This window comes from Podarcis muralis, chromosome 15, assembly GCF_964188315.1.
Source record: "Podarcis muralis chromosome 15, rPodMur119.hap1.1, whole genome shotgun sequence".
Lineage (NCBI taxonomy): Eukaryota > Metazoa > Chordata > Lepidosauria > Squamata > Lacertidae > Podarcis > Podarcis muralis.
The window spans coordinates 14,419,248-14,439,799 of NC_135669.1; the positions used below are offsets into that span (position 1 = coordinate 14,419,248).

Sequence of the window (20,552 nt, forward strand, 5' to 3'; positions counted from 1 at the left end):
CCCTCATGACTAGGCCACTGGAAATATGTGGGTCCCTAAGGCTTTTCTGAAGGCCTAAAAGGATGCTAATTTTGTGATGTTCAACTGGCAGTGAGTTCCAGAGCTTTGAGGAGAAGCCACTTTTGATGGTGGCAGTGAAATGAAGAGAGCTGAAGAAGGGTGCATGGAGCTTTTTGCTGAGCTGCTATTTCACCCCTCCCAATCACACCCCTGCCAACCTGCTCTTCCTTCTCCCCCAGTTTTAAGTTCACTTTTTCCTGCATTAAAAAATCCTAGAATAGCAGAAATGGCCAGCAGAGAAAGGGTTAAGCACCCAGTTCTTAAAGGTAAAGGTACCCCTGCCCGTACGGGCCAGTCTTGACAGACTCTAGGGTTGTGCGCCCATCTCACTCAAGAGGCCGGGGGCCAGCGCTGTCCGGAGACACTTCCGGGTCACGTGGCCAGCGTGACATCGCTGCTCTGGCGAGCCAGAGCCGCACACGGAAATGCCGTTTACCTTCCTGCTAGTAAGCGGTCCCTATTTATCTACTTGCACCCGGGAGTGCTTTCGAACTGCTAGGTTGGCAGGCGCTGAGACCGAACAACGGGAGTGCACCCCGCTGCGGGGATTCGAACCGCCAACCTTTCGATCGGCAAGCCCTAGGCGCTGAGGCTTTTACCCACAGCGCCACCCGCGTCCCCCTAGTAAGCATTCTTACTACTTCTCTATTCCCCATGCTTCACCCCCCAAAAAACTTTAACAAGTCTTGTATTGATGGCAGGGGATAACACACAGGTAAGGAAGGAGACCGAGTATCTTCGTGGTTTGGGGTGAGCTTTGTCCAAATTTGGGCAGGCTCATTTGGTTTTGGGGAGAGGAAGTAACCTGCTTTGTTAGCAAGCCAAGCCCAGATAAGCTAAGCATAATAAGCCCTCCAATCACTAACCAAAGCCAGTGTTTTGCTTTAACCAAAATGACCTGTGGTCTCCTTTGGCATGCATTTGGGTGCAATGTGTAGTTTAGGCTTAAGATGTGCTGGGCATCACTCAAGAGTCATCATAGGTGTGTTTGAAAGTAAACACTGAATGTGGGCAGGGAAACTTCCTTGTACATTTTCTGAGCCGCATGGCAATGCAGTGTTGAAAACCCTTAGTGGGAGACTGGGCATCCAAGAGGTAAGTTCCACTTTTGCTCAGTCATGTTGATTGCACCCACTAAGGAAGGAAAGCAGCAGACATAAACCCAGAGGCCCTTTTGAGAGACTGACTTCTTCGCTCTGATTGAGATGACCGAGCTGGAGCAATTTGATTCTTTCCAAGTATGTTGAGTGTCACCTTTTATCCCTGCTTCTTTGTCTGCTTTATGAGGGATCCTGTCTGAGGTGTTCAGCGGCTACAAAGCGTACTGAGCTGTCTTGTCTAGTGTTGGATGAGGGCTTGGTGATGTTTCTGGGTATTTGGGGTTGTGTCAAAACAGAATGTTTTTGAATATGAACAGTAATGAATACGTGGGTGCCTCTCCTTTAATTGCCCTTGCATGCTTTACATTTGGAAAATGAAACACTGGACTCTGTCTTTTGTAATGTGTTTGCATATCAGTTGCCAGCCAAATCCTTCCAGTGAGAAGCCTCCAGGAGATGGGGGCAACAGGTCTCCAGTATTTTTTGTCCCTGGCACCTCTGAAGCAAGATGTTGGCAGGGATGAACTCTTGGACTGATGTAGGGGCAGCCAACTTGGTACCCTTCAGATACTGTTGAACTCCCATTCCCATCAGCCCCAGCCAGTTTAACCAGTGGCCGGGGATGGTGGAGGCTCTGTACCCCAACAGCATCCAGAGGGCACACTATGTGTGTAAATACATGCATTCACATATTAACCTAAGATGAGATATGTAAACTTTATAACTTTATAAACTGCCGAAATAGTTGCAGAAGAAAGCAAGTTACAAATTGAAATCAGAACTGAAACAAACAGTGCTTTTAAAAATATAACTTAAATGTAGCTTTCTTAAGTATTTGATTAGGGGTTGGATTTTATTCTGAGTTCAGTCTTCATGAATTTAAATGATCTTGCATTAACATCTGTTTTGATTTTCAATGAACATTTATGATTATGCATATTTAGAAAATAAAACACAATTCAGAAACGTTTTCACATATTCAAAATTCATTGAAATCAAAGGAGCTCAAGAGCTTTCTTTTTTAAAAAAAACACCCATGTAAACCTGTTATTTTTAATTCTGTGCCAGAGACAAGAAGAGTTTCCCCAACCTTAGAATAAATCATCATCAAACCTTTTATTGGCATCACATACAAACATCCAGAACAAATCAATACAGAATTGCCACTTCCCCAGTTGCACAAAACATTTGCTAAAAGAAAGGAGGCAGAGCAGTAGAACGAGTGCAGGCAACTTTCCTCTTCAACTTTCCTCTTCCTGTCCCACGCTGTGTACCCTATGCAGCCTTGTGCCTAGAGGAGGTCAACACAAGGTAGAGACTGTCGCCTAGGTGATATTTCTTCTATGCTGGTTAAACATCTGCCTTACATCAGATAAAGATCCTCTCCTCAGTGAAGTTTTGTTAGATCCCTTTCTTTCCCCAGGGCTACAACAGTTTAACAAGAAGGTACAGCAACTTGGGCTGTCAGTGGAACTTTTGTGATTGATGTCCCTACCATCTGCCAAGGCTATAATAAAAACTAGGTTGTGGGATATTGAACGCCAAGAACTAACAGTAGCAGCAGAGAAAAAAATGTTTCCCTCTTTATTTTCAACTTTCTTGGGCACATGAAACTAACCATAATTACCTTGAATTTCTGCTTAACCCTCAAGAAAGAAGGGCATTTTCGCTGGCCAGGTTAAATTCTAATCCATCAAACCTCCTTTGGGGAAGGTTCTCAGGCAGGGTGGAAGTAGAAAGAATTTGCCCATGTGAAGACCACCTGGTGGAAACCCTTACACATATGGATCTCAATTGTAAACCTTAGAATAAAAGACAAAAAGATGAAAACTCAGGAAACAATTGCTGGGATTAATCTTGCATTTTTTGCCTGGTTTGGGTATAATTTTAACCAGTTTATTAAACTGTGTTTTTATCATCTGAACCTAGCTCATCAGCTTAACTATGGTTTGTTGTTGTCTTACAAACCCTGGTTTGCTTTATTCATGGTTTGGTATTCTAAATAAAAGCAGCACTCTTATTTAACCATGGCTTGTTTGCCCCCCACTCATCCCACAAGACAAGAGAAGTTGAAACTAAACTTTGGAGAAAGAATCATCAGTTGTTTGATTGTCTGTGGGGCAAACAATGGCTTATTAAACAAACCATGGCTTAACATTTTGTGTGAGACAGGCCTTGGTTGGAAAAACAGCCTTTTGGGGGGCAACAACTTGTATAACAATGTATACTCCCTTGAATATAGTACATTTTATATATTAAAGTCTTTATCTTATAAACAGTTATATTAGAATAGTGAGCTGCTGCTGCTGCTGTCTGTCTCCTTGTTTGTTCATGAAACTTCCCGTGTTGGGAGGGAAAATGCCGTCACAACATCTCACAGCTATTTGAGCTACATTCTGCAATGTGAGATTCTTAACATTCTTATCAGGAGAGTCTATGAAAGCTCTAGATATGGTGTCTGAATGCCGTGGTGATGAGGGCCAATAAACTGCTTAAATCCTGAAAATACAGGGACTTTTTCAGTGGGTGGTTCCCATATTCAGGAAAATGGCAAGTTACCTGTTCTAGATGGGGTTGCTCTCCCTCTGAAGGAACAGGTGTGTAGCTTTGTAGGTACTCCTGGATATATATTTGTCACCAGAGGCCCACAAATGTCCTCTGTGGCTCAGAGTACCTTTTACCAGCTTCGTTTGGTTTGCCAGTTACGGCCATTCCTGGACGGATATCCTCACTACTATAGTCCACATGTTGGTAGCTTCAAGGCTGTAATGTGCTCCGTGTGGGGCTGTCCTTGGGTCTGGTTTGGAAGCTCCAATGCTCCTATATGGAATGCGATGGCCATATAGAACATGTGATGCCATTGTTAACACAGCTGCACGGGCTGCCCATCTATTACTGAGCCAGGTTCAAGATCCTTGTATTAATTACAAAGCCCTTAACAACTTAAGTCTAGGGTAGTTCAGGGATTGCCTGAACCTTAGATCTCAGCTCAATCACTGAGCTCATCCGCAGAAGCATCGTTGGTTGTTCCCTGAGTTGGCAAGGCTCACTTGATAACAACAAGAAATGGGAGTCTTTATTGTCATTGGTCCAGTATTGTGGAATACAGTGGTACCTCATGTTATGTACCGCCCCCCCTTACAAATGCTTCGGGTTACGCGTTACGCTAACCCAGAAGTAGATGCTCCTTGTTGCGAACTTTGCCCCGGGATGCGAGCGGGATGCGGGCAGCAGCGGGAGGCGCCATTAGCAAAAGTGCGTCTCATGTTACGAGCGGTTTCCGGTTACGAACGGACCTCCGGAACGGATTAAGTTTGTAACCGGAGGTACCACTATACTCTGCCAGTGGAGACTCAGTGGGCACTTTCTGTTTCAATTCTTAAATGCCTGCTGGAAACTTTTCTATTCCACCAGGCCTATGCAGGCAACAAAATAATTTATCTTTCTGCAATGGTTAGTTGAGGTCTGTTTTTAACTTTTATGTGTATGGTTTTATGCATTTTGTGACAAACTGCTTTTATATTTTTAATCACGTAGCTGTGTGTGCATATCTTTATTAATAAATAACTCAAATGAGCATGTCTTCTTTCTTTTCCAGGTGGCTGATAGCAGTTGCAATGAGAGCAAAAGCCACAAGACGATTCTTCATCTGCTGATAAAAATGATCAACAAGTCTCGTAAGTCCAAGTGTTGTGCCATTCCCCTTTCTTATGCTACACATATCTGGAAGCAAGTGTACTTGTGATCTGGACAAGTAAGGGTGGAGTATGTGATAGTGGAGTAGAAAATTATGTTTTAAAAAACGGTGGGTATAAGATTGGCTAAGGACTGTGGCTTGCTAGGAAACAAGAAAACATGTTCCCTGGTCAGATGTGACACAAAGCCAAGAAAGGCTTCCTAGTTTGTTTATCCCACCTGTTTCAGGGGATGAGCAAAGTGGGAACTATCAGTAATCATATCAGTGTGTTGCTCTTTCCAGATAAACCATTCTAAATCTTAGCTTATCATTATATGAGAATGCCGCTAATACAGTGACTTTTGTCTTCTGGGTTTCTGGGGTTTTTCCTGTTGTTATTGTGTCTCTCACAGCTACAATAAACCTACTAGTAAAATTATGGACTGGTCATTTCTTCGTCACAGGGCAAACGGGCAAATTTAGCAGGGGATCAAATACTTTCCCCCCTCACTGTAAGTAACAGATGTCACCACCAAGGTTTACAGTCATAAGAAATACCCACCATGCAGGATTGGGAATGTTAAAGAAGAAGAAAAAAGTCAACCTTGACTTTAGCAAAAGTGATTGTGGGCAATGGGCCTTGGAAGCTTCTTTCACAAATGGATGCCCAGAAAATGATTTCTCGGCATTGGATAATGGTGTGGATTCAGCTGAAAAGCACCCTGTCTGAGGTCATATGGAAAGGCTTCTTGTGGGTTGAAAGAAGGAGGTGCCTTTAGAAAATGAAGATACAGGTTCCAAAGAGGGAAAGGATGCATTTGGAGGACAATGTCAAATGAGCGGTGCCAAGGGGGAAGGGTTCCCCAATGTACTGTTATCCAAGGACTATAGCCTCCCTGATGAGACTGCAATCTCAGCAAAGCAAATTATTCCACCACACACACCCCCGACACCTGTAGCCTGGCCTCTGCCACCGCTTGATATCCCATCCGCACTAAACATGGCTTCCCCCAAATAATTCTGGGAATTGCAGTTTAAGGGTGCTGGGAATTGTAGCTCTGTTGATGGTAAATGACAGTGCCTGGGATTCTTTGGGGCGAAATCATGTGCTTTAAATGTATGGTGTGGGTGGGATCAGAAAGGTTTGTAAATGCTTTTAGGTTTGTAAATGCTTTTAGCTTGTTTATTACAACTTTGTGCTCTTGGGCTTCTATCTTCAAAATCCATTGATTTAGTCCGTATAGGATTGTTGTTTCACTATGCTTTGCCCCTGTACTCTTATTCAGGTCTTCACCTGAAAAACTGTTGAGGGAGAAGCAGGGTTGCACGCACTAACCCCGCTCCCAACATCCCCGTTGGTTGCAATCTCAGACCTTTGTGGATCTGAAGGTCTGATTCTCTTGTTTGTTCAGCTGAATGCACAATGAATTCTCTCTGCAAGAGAATGTGGGCTAGAGCAGTACACCTGTGCCCCTTTCATACATTATTATGCCCACATGTTCTTCAAACGCCCCAGATACGACCCAAAATATGTCCCGCTTTCCTTTGTAGAAGATGGTGACATCTCCGTACTTGACCATCTTAACCTTAGGACAGGTGGCTGGGGCTGATGGAAGCTGGAGTACAGCAACACCTGGAGAGCCATAGGTTCCCCTACCCCTGATGTACAGGTGTCTGCCTTCTTGTTACATCCCAGGTCCTAAGTTTGCAGGTTGGCTTCGAAAGAGGCCCCAGAGCTGAGCCCTAGTGAATCCAGGCTCAAGTTAAACCTCTCTCTCACTCTGTACTCTGGCATTCCACCATATGTGTTTTAGGTGTTGTGTGGCTACACTTGACTGGCTCAGTGTTAACAGTATTCTGTCTTTCTTTTGTTCAGGATGGAAGATACTTGGAGTATTGGCTATATTTTTGGTGATGGTGTGGTATACAAAATCCCGGGAGGAAAGGTACGTGCAGCTGTGAGATGGTTTTTCTTTTTCTTTTAAATGGGGGCACATGGGGTGTTTTGGGTCGTTATCCCTGCCCTTTTATTAAGGTCAGATATATTACCTGAATCGGGCCTTAGCTGATTAATAGCCATTGTTCAGAAACATCGGCTAGTTCAAAATGGCTTTTAACTGGGAACAATAGATGAGAACATCTCTCACTTATTCATATGGGTGACAAGTCCATTCCTAAGCGCTGTTCGACTGCTTTCCTTGAAAGTAGTGGTGAGGAGTCTGTGAACCTCCAGTTACTGCTAGACTTCCAACTTCTGTCATTCCAGTATAGCCAGCGGCCAGGGATAATGGGAGCTGGAATCCAACAGCATATGGAGGGCTACAAGTTCCTTGTCCCCGATTTAAAGCCTTGGATGGCTTGGGAGAAGAGTGTGTCAAGCAGTGCCTTATCTTACATCTACCAAAGAAACCAAGTGGGCTGCCAGAGGAGGGAACCCCACCCCCTTACCCAGTGTAGAAAAGCATCGGGATCCCAGAGTAAAGATTGAGGTCTCAGTCCATCCTTTGCCATTCCCTAGCAGGCTAGTAAAAACTTCCACAGGCTATTTACTTTTGTGGGCGCCTTTAACCTAGCCGAGTTAAACTGTGACTTTTTAATGGCCACTAGTTATTTACATGTTTCCTGCTTTTGAATTGTTGCTCTTATCTTCTTAAAGTCAAAGTCTCTCTCTTGCTCTGTGTGTGTGTGTGTGTGTGTAAGCCATCCATATAATATTTATTTTGGCTCTGGCGCAGACATTTTAGAAATAAATAAAGCAAAGTGAGATAAAGGTTCAGTAACGCTGTTTGGCAATGCTGCTCTTTGATTTAGGGACCCTTTCTCCTAATCTCGAATGCATGTGGGCGTCATGTAGTATGAATCAGTAGCCAGAGAAGTGCACTCTGCACCTGCTCATGGGCTTGCCCATCTTTTCATAGGTTCCAGGAAGGAGTCCTGGTGTTGAAAATACATCCTATGGGTACAAATGAAGCCAGGAAACTGGGAATGAAAAGTTTGCTTGAAGGGGGAAACCAGATTATAGATAGTGGTGTTCTGGACCAATGAACTAAGCATACTTTCAAATCCATATCTCTGGAGAGAGGAAATATTTGTCAAATTGTTTCTTGGACTGTTTTTATCCTGGCAACTCAACCAGAAGCCATTGTGAGCTTTGGGCCAAACCAGGGCTGGGCAGTATCTGGTTTTCAACATTGCAATATATCACCAGCTAAACATCACGATATACTGATATACCACGATGTCTGAAATAAGGACGGAACTATGTAGAGGCATTGGATGGCTTCACAGATTTTCCTGCATTGCGATTTTTGCATAGCGCGAGCAAACACGCGCACCCCATGATTCGCAATATATTGCCAGGTCAAAAATTATGAAATGGATATCATGATATGGACTTCAAACTGGTTTAGGATGATGCATCGATATGTCGCCCAGACTGCACATTAAATTAGTCCCACTTTTTAAAAAGCTTGCTTAAACTGGCTCATTTCAAGAGGAGTCCAGATTGGGGCTAGTGCTTGTTTCTCACTCAACCCCCCCCCCTTCCTGTTTCCCACCAATGGTTTTGAATACCACATTTGGGGACAAATAAGAGGAGGTGGGACGCGGGTGGGGCTGTGGGTAAAACCTCAGTGCCTAGGACTTGCCGATCACATGGTCGGCAGTTCGAATCCCCGCGCGGGGTGCGCTCCCGTCGTTTGGTCCCAGCGCCTGCCAACCTAGCAGTTCGAAAGCACCCCCGGTGCAAGTAGATAAATAGGGACCGCTTACCAGCGGGAAGGTAAACGGCGTTCCGTGTGCTGCGCTGGCTCGCCAGATGCAGCTCGTCATGCTGGCCACGTGACCCGGAAGTGTCTGCGGACAGCGCTGGCTCCCGGCCTATAGAGTGAGATGAGCGCACAACCCTAGAGTCTGGCAAGACTGGCCCGTACGGGCAGGGGTACCTTTACCTTTACCTAAGAGGAGGTGGTGGTGTTGATGTTTGGTAGTAAAGCAACATGGGGCTTCGATCCATGTAGAAAGCCTGTTCCCTGCATGATCAGGGCCCCCAGCATGGTTGCTTTTCTTTCGAAATAAAAGTGGCCAGCTTAAAAATACTTTCTTTGAAAGTGTTACGTAATGTGGCATGAGGTTTGGCATTTTGAACCGAATAAACATGGATTCCCGCTTTTCCTTGCCGTGTCTTGGGGAGCCACGTAATAAGCTATGCACTGTAAGCAATTAACAAAGACCAACCACAAAAAGTGGTTGTGCAGGTGACTGAGAGCTGATTCACCCCTTTCCACCCTGTGGCAGCTGAAAGGTCATCATCCCTGACCATTGGCAATGCTGCCTGGGGCTGAGTTGGACCCGGAGACGGTAGATCCCCTCTCTCTGGCTTGCAACAGTAAAGAAGGTTTAGCAATAAAAACAAAGGCTATACAAAAACACACTTATCAATAAAACTTACGAGCCCTGCTCACTTCTGCCCTGCTTGCAGCCATTTGAGGAAGGGTACTTGCCTATGTAAGCACCTCTTCTCAAATGCTTAAGATACTTTTATCTCCCATTACTTTCCAAATGCTTTGAGCATCACTTTTCATGCTCTGTTAGTGCACAGGCTTGTCCACCACTCTTGGAAGTGTAATCCTGGGCTACGAAGGTGCCTTTTACTGAGGCTGTGTACGCAGCACACATGTAAAGCACATTACCTCTCCCGAGAATCCTGGGAACTGTAGCTTACTCCTCCCAGACCTGCATTTCCTAGGTCCCTTAACCAACTACAGTTCCCAGGATTTTTCAGGGCAAGTTGTGCTTTCAGTGTATGGCGTGTATGAATTTTGAGGCCACCTGTCTCAGTAATGTCTGCCCATTTATGTTGACAGGCTGTGACTCTCCAGGGATTTAGGCAGGGGTCTTTCCCATCCCTTCCTAACTGGAAATGCTAGGGATTGAACCTGCAACTGTCTGTATAAAGCGCATGTTGACTACTGCTGAGCTGCAGCCCCTTTCCAACAATGTGGGTCTTAGGAGAAGCTGTCATTTCTGCACAGCCTCGCCGATCCATGCTGAGGACTTGTGCCCCACACATCAGCCAAAATACCTCTCTGTGTGGCTTACATACAGTCAGTTAAGACGAAACAGTCCTTGCCCGGAGGCTTTCAATCTAAAAAAGCATGATACATAAGGAGAAAAGGACAGAAAGGGAAGAAGAAAAAAGCCAACTCAGGCATTGGTTCTTAAATCTGGTCCTTATCTGGCATAGAAACAGTTCATGGGCAGGACATTACTCATGGACTCAACCTTTGGCAAATCTGATGGAATGAGCCCTGCTTCTCGTCTGTCCCATGGAGGCACACTGATGGAGTGGTGGTTTGTTTCACTTGTGGCTAGCAGGTGATGTCCCAAATCAAACCTCTTTCTTGCACGTCCTTAGAGCAGCCTTTCTCAACCTGTGGGTCCCCAGATGTTGTTGAACTACAACTCCCATCACCCCTAGGTAGCAAGGCCAGAGCTCAGGGATGATGGGAGTTGTAGTCCAACAACATCTGGGGATCCATAGATTGAGAACCACTGCCTTAGAGCTTGGGTGGACCTTCAAATTTCAACAGTCCCCTGTGCAAGCCCAAAATTTACCGCTCCTCCTCCTCTTGCCTTCTGTTCTGCTCAGATCACTATGTCATAGTTGTGATGCCCTGCGGCACCCCCTAGACTCAGCGCCCAGGGCAGTGGAACCGGTCGCAGTGCCCTAAATCTGCCCCTGCCCTAGAGGCTTGGATTGCACAGGCACCCACTCTTAAACTGTACATCACTGAGACAACTTGGGGGGGGGGTTAAGGAAACAGCAGCAACAACACTTAACTCCCCCACCCCATTTCCCTTTGTTGTTTGTCTTACAGTTTTTATTTCCCAGTACAAAAGATGACTTGTCCTCTGGGAGAGGTGGAGAAGAAAGCTGCACAGCTCATTGCAAAGTAAGTAACGGGACTAGTCGTATACTGTGTGAATGGGGTCTCTCAGATCTCATCTACCTGCTTCTCCTAAGCTTGGGGGGGGGGGGATAGGAGGAATGGGGTGGGATGAGATAGAGCGAGCCTAACAGGAGAGGGAGGCTCTGAATATATAAAACGCCAGATTTGCATGATCTTCTCCTCTGCATTCATTGCAGTTACACACGGGAACATCCACTATTTTTACAGCTAAAGGATTACTTCTGGGTAAAGACCCCTTCACCCTATGAGCTGCCATATGGTACTAAAGGAAGCGGTAAGCAAACCAGATGTCTCTTTTCTTCTAGCAAGCATCTTCTGTATTTGTCTCTGTATTCCATGCTTTCCCTCTCATTTTTCTTGTGGAAAGTTCGCTCTGATTTAGTAGCCATCTGTTGGACTATTTTTCTAAGATCATATGTATTGTTCTTCACTCAAAGGTAAGTCAGGTGTTTCCACTCTTTCTCCAAGGAGCTCTGAACAGGTGGTCCAGGTGGTCTCCCATCGAGACAGCATATAGGGCCCATGCCGCGTGGCTTCTTTCACCGCAAAAGTACACCCAATGGCATACCTTATCTTTGCAGTGTGCTCAGTTACTGAAGGCGACTTTCACCAGATCACCTAGTTTGGGTTCCTTATCCACACAGCATACTTTCTAGCCCAGGGTGGTGTCCTCCCATTACAGCTCCCATCATCCATAACTATTGGCTATGCAGCCTGGGGCTGATGGGAGTTGTAGTTGAACATATGGAAGTCACTACTATCCCTGCTGTAGCCACATGTTTGTTCGGCCAGTTCTGATTGCTAAGGGCCAATATCAGCAAAGTTGTGGTTTCCTTAGCCTCTTATTCACAGTATAAACTACAGTAGTGCCCCGCAAGATGAATGCCTCGCAAGACGAAAAACCCGCAAGACGAAAGGGTTTTCCGTCGCGGAGGCGCTTCGCAAGACGAAGTTCCCTATGGGCTTGCTTCGCAAGATGAAAACGTCTTGCGAGTCTCGCCATTTTCCCCCCGCTCCCCCCCCCCTTTTCAAAGCCGCTAAGCTGTTAATAGCCTTTTAACAGCTTAGCCGCTAAGCCGCTAATAGCGCTAATAGCGCTAATCCGCTTAGCCGCCAATGGGGTTGCTTCGCAAGACGAAAAAACCGCTAGAAGAAAAGAATCGCGGAACGGATTCTTTTCGTCTTGCGAGGCACCACTGTATAAGGAAGTGGCAACTGTGGAGACACACAAGAGCCACAGGCAGTAAAATAGCAGAATTTATAGCTGTAGCCACTGATTCCCTTCTTCCTTATAGTGTATGGATGTTGTTGGGAACCTCACCAACAACATCCGTAAACCATCAGTTTGTTATCAAGGAAAAATATAAAATTAGAACATAGTTAGAAAACAAGGAGCTCTCTTTGCGGCTGTTGTGGAGGAAGAGAGGGGAGCATGTGAACCTGAGACTCACCACATCTCAGTCTCGTCACACTAAACTTTGATTTAGCGTGGTGCTAAAACTGAGCCAGAGATAAGGAAAGACATCTGTGATAGGTCCAGCAGAATGTGATAGGTCCATCAGTCATACACTTTTTAATCTATAGTTCAGCAGAGAAATAGGTTCATGAGAATTTTATCATATCAGGTAACCTTGGCATTATTTTGAAACAGTGGACTTCATTCCAAGAGGCAAAAGTATAAATTGGCAGGTATCCACTGGACAGGTGTTCAACCTCCTTTTAATGGCTCTCTCATAACTGTTGCTGTTGGTTGAAAGTTAACTGACTTTAATAATACAAAGGACTGCATTCTACTTCTGTTGAGTGACTGGCTGTTAACAATTGGCCGTCAGATTCTTTTTAATGCCTCTCATTTTCCCAAGGAGTTCAGCAAGGTGGACGTTCCCAAAATAAGCACAGTTCAATGACTTTATGTACAAAGCTGGAACTCTTCCTTCCTCCTCCTTTCCTTGTTCCAGACAGAACCACTATTGTGTGCAAGGTGCAGTCAAAGGGTCTGTTGTTCCAAGATGTGTTGGGTTCTGCTTATGAACCGATAACATCTTGTCTGCATCTATCCGTAGAGGGATCTGACTGTTGTCTTTCCTAATCCACTAGTACATGACAGGAAGAAAAGCACACCTTGCACACACAATGTGAGTTAAGTTGTGTTGCCTCATGTCATGGCCGAACAGTTTTAAAAACTATTGGTAAAGTATAGTAGGCTGAGCCCTTTTAAAAAACTTTTAAAATTTCTGCACACCCACAGCAGACATTCAGGAGGAGTTAGAGCACTTCTTTCCTTGTTGGTGTGAACTAGGCCTGTGGTGCAGCAACCCAACCAAGAGCAGGACTCAGTCTGTACTCTGGGGAACGCTGACGTTGCTCCAATAAGGGCAAGCTGAAATTGAGCATTTATATAGTAGCAGCAGCAGGTGCAACCTAATTGTTAGCACCACCTGCGCTGCAAGATGCTGCTCTGTTAAAGGACCCAGCCTTCTCCTCTTATCTCCAACCGCAAAGGAGCAGGGAGTCTCAAATCTTGTGGGGTCTTCTGCAGCTGAGAGTCCTCCAAGTCAGAGGATGGCAGCACTGTATCCTCAGGCCAGACGGTAGCATTAGTCCAGCAGGTCCACCTAAGAGCACTTTGGGGCCAGCCCTGCATATCCTTCCCCTTCTGCTTCAGAGTCCCCTCCCTCATCACCTGAAGATGAGAAATCCAACTCCAGGGTCGTGACATGAGTCTTGTCAAGACCCTGGTCAACAATTGACTTTGGAACTTTCAAGATACATCTAGATTTATGTAATTTTAGTAGAGAGCCCTCTGTGGAAATACACTTGTTGCACTGTGCATGCTGCTTTCTCTCCCACATTCAGTTTACCAGGCACCATTTTATTTACTTTCCCCCCAGAATTTGTATGGTGCCTTTCAGAGTTAAAGCTTTCCCAAGACTAATCTTCGTATTTGTAGCTGTGCTGAGTGGCTTTCCCCCCTTCCTTGCCAGAGTAATTTTTCTACATCAAAAAAATTACTCCTTTTTTAATAGGGTGGGAGACTGTACCTACGGTACTTAAGAATGTAAAAAGAAAAGAAAAAAGGATGGTTTGCTTGAAGCATGATGGGTTTGCCACGGTGATTTAACTTTTAATTTGATGTTCACTCTGTCTGTCAAATGCAGTTAAACACTTTCCTAGTTTGGGTGTTGTCAATATTCTTTGCAAGAGGGAGGGCTGGGTCACCCCAAGACATTTTGCTGGCTGAGGTGGGTAAGATGAGGTGAGCAAAATATGTAAGCTGCTTCCCTGCAGGTTTTTTTTTTTTTTTTTTTTTGAGAAACTCATTTGGAAACAAATATTTAAAAAACAAGGTTGTTGGGTTTTTTAAAACCTTGTCTTTCCACACAGAGCTTTCCAAGGCAGTTAACAAGAATAAAGAACAAATATAAAACAGCAAAAGAAAGATTGTAAAGATTACAATATAAACTAAACACTATATGGCATAAAAAACCAAACAATCAAGCAAAAAAAACCAAACAACCCCCCCCCACAAAAAACCACAAACCAATAAAGTTGTAAAAGCAGAAGTCAATATAATATGAGCCCACAAATGCATTCTCCAGGTTGCAAGTGGTGACTGTAGACGGTATTCAACTAAGTTTTATTCAGAGTAGACTGACTGAAACTAATGAATATAACCAACTTAGGCCAATTCATTTCAGTGGGTCTACCCTGTATCTCAGTGGGTCTACCCTGTATCTTTCCATCTGGTGACAGCTCTCTCCAGTGCTGAGTGGAAAACAGAAGAAGGCTTGTCCAGTCCTAATGCCAGTTGGATGGACTTGGATGCTGTGAGAGCTCTGATAAGTCCATGCCCTTCTCCTGTGTCTGGAACACAGGAGAAAAGTGGGACCTTCAAAACCAGAGAGTCCTCTCTTCTGAGTTCCTCTGGAGTTAGCATGGTGTCAGGCAAGAGGCAGGTTATATAGTAATGCTGCCTGCACCATTCTGCTCTCCACTCACCCTAAGTAAGTTGTAAGAATTGCTTTGCTACATCAGAACAAGATTCCATCTAGACCATCATTCTGTTTCCAGCAGTTTCGTCCTTTGGGCTGATCCATCGGGGCAGCTCTTACGTTCTTAATGTCTGAACCGAGGCAGCATGGACTAAGCCGGTTAACTGCCTACATTTGTTCCTTTGCAGAGGAAATTCTCTTGCGAGTTCTGGCGATCACAAGTTATGCTCTGCCTGAAAGCTTACAAAGGTAATGCCACTTCATTCAGAAAACGGGTGGGTTCAGTTATTCGGGCTCTTCTCTCCCATTTATGGAATTGGTAGCTGCGGAGCGTGCAGTATCTCTTTTCTCCACCATAGTTACTCAGGGCAAGTTCATACATGTGTGTTGAATGAATGAAAGAAAGAAAGAAATGAAAGAATGAAAATTTTACAGGAAATATGTGTATGTGTTTTGGAAAGTTGCTTGTTTGCTGTATATATCAACACCTCAAGATACTGTAACCAAATTTTGCATGATGGTTCCCGAGATCAAGGAGCAGGCTTTCATCTGTGTTGGCATACAGTTGCACACTGCTTTGAATCAAGATGGCAGACAGAGCTTTACAAAACTGTTGGTGCTAATCACTGATTTCAAAACTGCATCGATATTTTGGTTTCTCAGAGTTCCCAAGCAATGCCGGGAACGAGAATTTCTCTCTGTGTGTAAAGTCACCAAGAGGTCAGTTCAGTGGTAAAAGAATTCAGAGAACCCAGAGGCCTGACCCTGCAATAACAGTCAATGGCCAGGGGAGGATACTCGGGAACTTGCCATTTTTACAGAGATGTGATGGCATGAGCATGAGTGGAGCTTGTGGTTTGTGTTTGTGCTTGTGGAGCTTTGTGGTTTGAGCTTGAGGTCCCTCTTTCAGTCTACAGCATCTCCAGTTAAAAAAACAACAAAAAAACTCTTAAGGTGACAGTGCTTTTGGGAGCACCACTGTTTGGAAGGTTTCATTCCTCTTGGAACAATTTTTTCCCACTTCAGCCTGTGCTGCAGGTATAGTTTTTAAACTTAAATCCTGCAAAACCTGCTTACCAGAGGTGAAACAGAGTGTGAATGTGCACTGTACAGTCACATCAACACCACTGTGCATCTAAAGCAGGGGCCGGCAAAATTTTTGTGGCTTGGGCCGGTTCACAGTCCCGCAGACGCCACGGTGGGCTGGAGTGTGTGCGTGCGCACGCATGTGCAAACGCTATTTCTGGCACTCCTTCTGGCGCGGAGGAGGTGTGTGCAGCTTCCCATTGGCTGCAGAAGCTTCCTGCAGCCAATGGGAAGCTGGCCAGCGTCACGGAAGGCGGTCCCCGCTCTGCGCCGATATAGCATGGCACATGGGAGCTGACTGAGTGGGTGGCAGGGGTCCATGGGCCAGTTAAACGACTCCCATGGGCCGCTTGTGGCCCACGGGCCTTAGGTTGCCGACCCCTGATCTAAAGCATATTTACAGCATATATACAGCACATGGCTTCCCCCAAAGAATCCCGGAAGCAGTAGTTGGTTATGGGTGCTGGTAATTGCAGCTGTGTGAGAGGTAAACTCAGGGTTCTTTGTGGGAAACCATGTTTGTTAAGTGTGCCTTAGATGTATGCTATAGAATGTGACCTAAGAGTGGCAATCCCTCTTTCAAATCTTAACGTGGGGAACCTAGAAAGTTGCTTTAATCCATGTCAGGCTATTAGTCCATCTAGCTCATTTACAGGCACTGTGACTCTCCAGTATTTCAGAGTGCCAATCTTGATCAAGTCTCTGACGTGTGCTTGCATCCCTTGCTTTGGGACATGAAATCGTGGCACTGAATCACAGCCAGAAGTCTGACATCTGCCTGGAAATGAAGTCAGTCCTCTGGAAGTCAGTCTGGGTATTTAAAGTGAAAAGTAAGAAATCCACAGGAGAGTAAAGGAAGTGTTGGTTTTGGCAGAGGTGTGAGAAGCTGAGCTGCCAATCAACCAAAGCTAGGATGAAATAGCTAATGTAGGTGTGTGCAAATTTGTGGCTTAATCTACCAAGCTGCTGGATTAGCATGTGGGTAAACCAGGGAGGTCTGTGCCTTAAATCCCCATTCAAGATAGAAATTAATTGTATTGGCCTAGCACCTGGCTTCCCATCTACAAAATAGTATTGAAGTTGCATATAATAACTGGATAAAAGCACCATATAAATCTCTGCCAGCAACCATTAGGGAATGTTCACTAAAAATTGTGCATGGTGTATAACACTGATGTGCCTATCGTCTATAAATTCCAGTAGTTTCCCATTCTGTTGCAGAGGATGCCAAATTATGGGTACTTACCACTATTTGTGGTGGGAATGTCCACACATTAACCTCTGGTGTAATATAGTCTGGCAAACAGCCATAATGGAAACGTCACAGAAATTGAAGGTGGCAAGGGAGAGAAAAACAAGATGATTTATACACTTGATGGTATACTTTTATTAAATATACAAATGAAGCAACACAGAGACAAGAAATGCCTACAACATATATTGTGATATGGTGTAGATAAGTGGGTAATAATACTCTTACTATTCTGTGTTTTTCCAAGTTAATTTACTGACGTTGGTTTACTGCAACCAACTCATTATGATGGGTGGTGCCCCGCAAGACGAATGCCTCGCAAGACAAAAAACTCGCTAGACGAAAGGGTTTTCCGTTTTTTGAGTCGTTCCGCAAGACGAATTTCCCTATGGGCTTGCTTCGCAAGACGAAACATCTTGCGATTTCTTGCGAGTTTGTTTCCTTTTTCTTAAAGCCGCTAAGCCGTTAATAGCCGCTAAGCCGCTAATAGCCGCTAAGCCGCTAATAGCCGTGCTTCGCAAGATGAAGAAACCGCAAGACGAAGAGACTCGCGGAACTGATTAATTTCGTCTTGCAAGGCACCACTGTACTGTAAAATGACGTGTTGTATTTTACCCTCCTAGTGACCCATTTTTTTTGTCAGTCGTATCATGTTTTATTATGCTTGTACAATGTAACATAAATTTAAAAAATAACAACAGAACATGCAAAAACATGGCTGTGTTACCAAAAAGCATGTATTAAAGACGCTATAGGAATAATTGAAATGGGTAACTTAACAACACTTAAAACAGGCTTCTTCAAACTCAGCCCTCCTGATGTTTTTGGCCTACAACTCCCATGATCCCTAGCTAGCAGGACCAGTGGTCAGGGATGATGGGAATTGTAGTCCAAAAACAGCTGGAGGGCTGAGTTTGAGGAAGCCTGATTTAGAAGGTATTTGTAGAAATATAGCCCAATTATGACAGCTAATTAAAGGGAGAGTGCTGTTGCACCCATGCCTTGCTTGCAGGCTTCCCATGGGCACCTGGTTGGTTTCTGTGAGAATAAGGTGCTGGGTTAGATAGGCTTTTGGCCCGACCTAGCAAGGCTTCTCTTATGTTCTTAAATTCATAAGGGATTATTTAAATCTGGATGTTAATGGAAAAATGCAAACAAATTTAAGCAAACCAGTACTGTAAAAGACTGAGACAGAAGAATATACTTTGTGTAAAAATATACCGTATTTTTTGCTCTATAAGATGCACTTTTTCCCTCCTAAAAAGTAAGGGGAAGTGTGCCTGGAGCGAATGTAGGCTGCGCAGCTATCGCTGAAGCCAGAACAGCAAGAGGGATTGCTGCGCAGCAATCCCTCTTGCTGTTCTGGCTTCTGGGATTCAGAATATTTTTTTTCTTGTTTTCCTCCTCCAAAAACTAGGTGCATCTTATGGTCGGGTGCGTCTTAGAGAGCGAAAAATACGGTAGTTTCTTACAAATGGTTAGTATACTCTGCCATTGTGCTCTGGTTCCCCCCCCCCCTTAGTGTACAACTAGTCTACCCCTGCAAACCCCACCCTACTGGCACTTCATATATTGCCTGGTGGAGTGCTTAAAATAGCGTGTGTCCCCGCTTTCCAGTAAGTGGTCATAGCATTTAGGGAAGAGCTGTAGCTTGGAAGAACCTCTGTTTTGCATGTGGACATCCCCGGCATTTCCAGGTAGAGCTAGGACAGACTCCCTCCCCAAAGCCCTGAATAGCTGCTGCCAGTCAGTGTAGACAGTACTGAGCTACGTGGACCAAGGCAGCTTCCTATGTTCTTCTCTGATTAGCCAACCTTCTGAGATGTTTCTTCCCTGTCTAGGAGTGTATAATGGAGTCTTCCTTTTCTCTTTCGCAGTTTGAAGTGCCGGAGATGTGCAGTAGTAGGAAATGGACACCGGCTCAGAAACAGCTCTATGGGAGAAGCTATTAACAAATACGATGTTGTGATCAGGTACTTAGATGCATCGGGGTCTGTGATCTTCCACGGCAGTGCAGCCAGTTTCTCTGAACGTAGCATGATCCTGTTTTGCCACGTGGAACTGAATGGGGCTGTTTGTAACAGCGGTGTCCTCCCAGTGGATCCTTCCCCTCTGCAAGTCGTACTTACCTCATCTACTGACTCCACCACCTTCCACTTTTCCACCTTGCTACCCTCATCAGCGGCAGCAAATAATGTGAAGGAGGAGATGGGGAAATGCACAGCATGATAACATCAGAGCACTAAGCACATACACACCCTACTGTATTACAGAGCAGGAAGAATATGACTAAGTGATGTTTTTACTGGCAGCCCTGTGCTTTTCCGTAACATATACCTGTTCTTGGGAAGAGACCCATAAATGTCCTCCGGGTTTGGTTGTGCATTATGGTTTCTCTCTGAATTGATGGATCAGCAGATAAAGTAAACGCTGAGTTGCACTCTAGCTGATACTACACTTGATCTTAGCCAAAAGGCCGAGAAGCGATGAGTTGCACTCTAGCTGAGACGTGTTCTTGGACTCCAGCTCCCTTCCTCCTTGAGCTTTGGCCACTCTCACTGGAGCTGATAGGTGTAGTTGAACAACTTTTGGAGGATACTCCTCTTGGCTGCTTCTGCTCTAGCTTGTTCCAAGTCAAAGCAGCGGCTAAGCATAAGAGAAGAGGTTAACTGCAGCCACCCTGTAGTATATAACGTGGACATGTGGCAGATACCCGTCGGTCAAACTCTTGCACATAGGTTCGTTCTCATAAAACGACGAAATGCCTGCCTATGTTCTGCCAAGGGTGCAAACTCCCTTTCCTCCTCTCTGCCCCACTGCAGATTGAACAATGCGCCAGTTTATGGTTATGAGAGCGACGTGGGCTCCAAGACCACTATGCGGCTCTTCTACCCGGAGTCAGCACATTTCAACCCCCAAAGAGAAAACAATCCAGACACATTGCTGGTGCTGGTGCCATTCAAACCCATGGATTTCCAGTGGATGGAAACAATATTGCACGACAAGAAAAGGGTAAGTTATTGGGAGATGAAGACTAGTGCAACTCCTGATCCCCTTCCTCTGATCCAGAAGCCCTTTCTTTTGCCCCCAGGGACACAGGAAGCTGCCTTATATTGAGCCAGGCCATTGGTCCATCTAGTTCTCATCATTTTCTGGACTGAGTGGCAGCAGCACTTTAGGGTTTCATGCAGGAGCTTTTCCCAACCCCAGCTGGGGACACCAGGGATTGAACCTAGGACCTTCTACAAGTGAGGCAGATGCTCTACCACTGAGTTTCATTCCTCCCCCTGAGTATATTCTTCAGAAGCATGGCAACTGATTTTGTTTGTCCATGCGACCCTGCAGGCAGTGTATTGGACTCAGCTCTGGAAGACCTGCTTTTGCCATGGTCTTCTATGGTAGACTTGAACAAAC

The 20,552-nt window shown here is 45.1% G+C and overlaps 1 protein-coding gene and 1 pseudogene across 11 annotated transcripts in view; one reads left to right on the forward strand and one right to left on the reverse strand.

The window, feature by feature from the left end:
* Window positions 1-20,552, forward strand: part of ST3GAL4 (ST3 beta-galactoside alpha-2,3-sialyltransferase 4) — a 70,565-nt gene that overhangs the window by 43,905 nt on the left and 6,108 nt on the right. For 10 of the 11 annotated variants that reach the window (XM_077919515.1, XM_077919512.1, XM_077919509.1 and 7 more), the window contains 7 exons: window positions 4,759-4,837; window positions 6,713-6,782; window positions 10,716-10,790; window positions 10,985-11,082; window positions 14,989-15,049; window positions 19,016-19,111; window positions 19,961-20,150. In XM_077919515.1, the coding sequence (XP_077775641.1) occupies window positions 4,822-4,837; window positions 6,713-6,782; window positions 10,716-10,790; window positions 10,985-11,082; window positions 14,989-15,049; window positions 19,016-19,111; window positions 19,961-20,150 (606 nt within the window). In that variant the 5' untranslated portion in view covers window positions 4,759-4,821. Of the gene's footprint in view, window positions 1-1,132; window positions 1,299-4,758; window positions 4,838-6,712; window positions 6,783-10,715; window positions 10,791-10,984; window positions 11,083-14,988; window positions 15,050-19,015; window positions 19,112-19,960; window positions 20,151-20,552 lie in introns of those variants that run through there. The other variant, XM_077919514.1, reaches the window with a different exon arrangement.
* Window positions 19,544-19,626, reverse strand: LOC144325727 (U2 spliceosomal RNA; annotated as a pseudogene).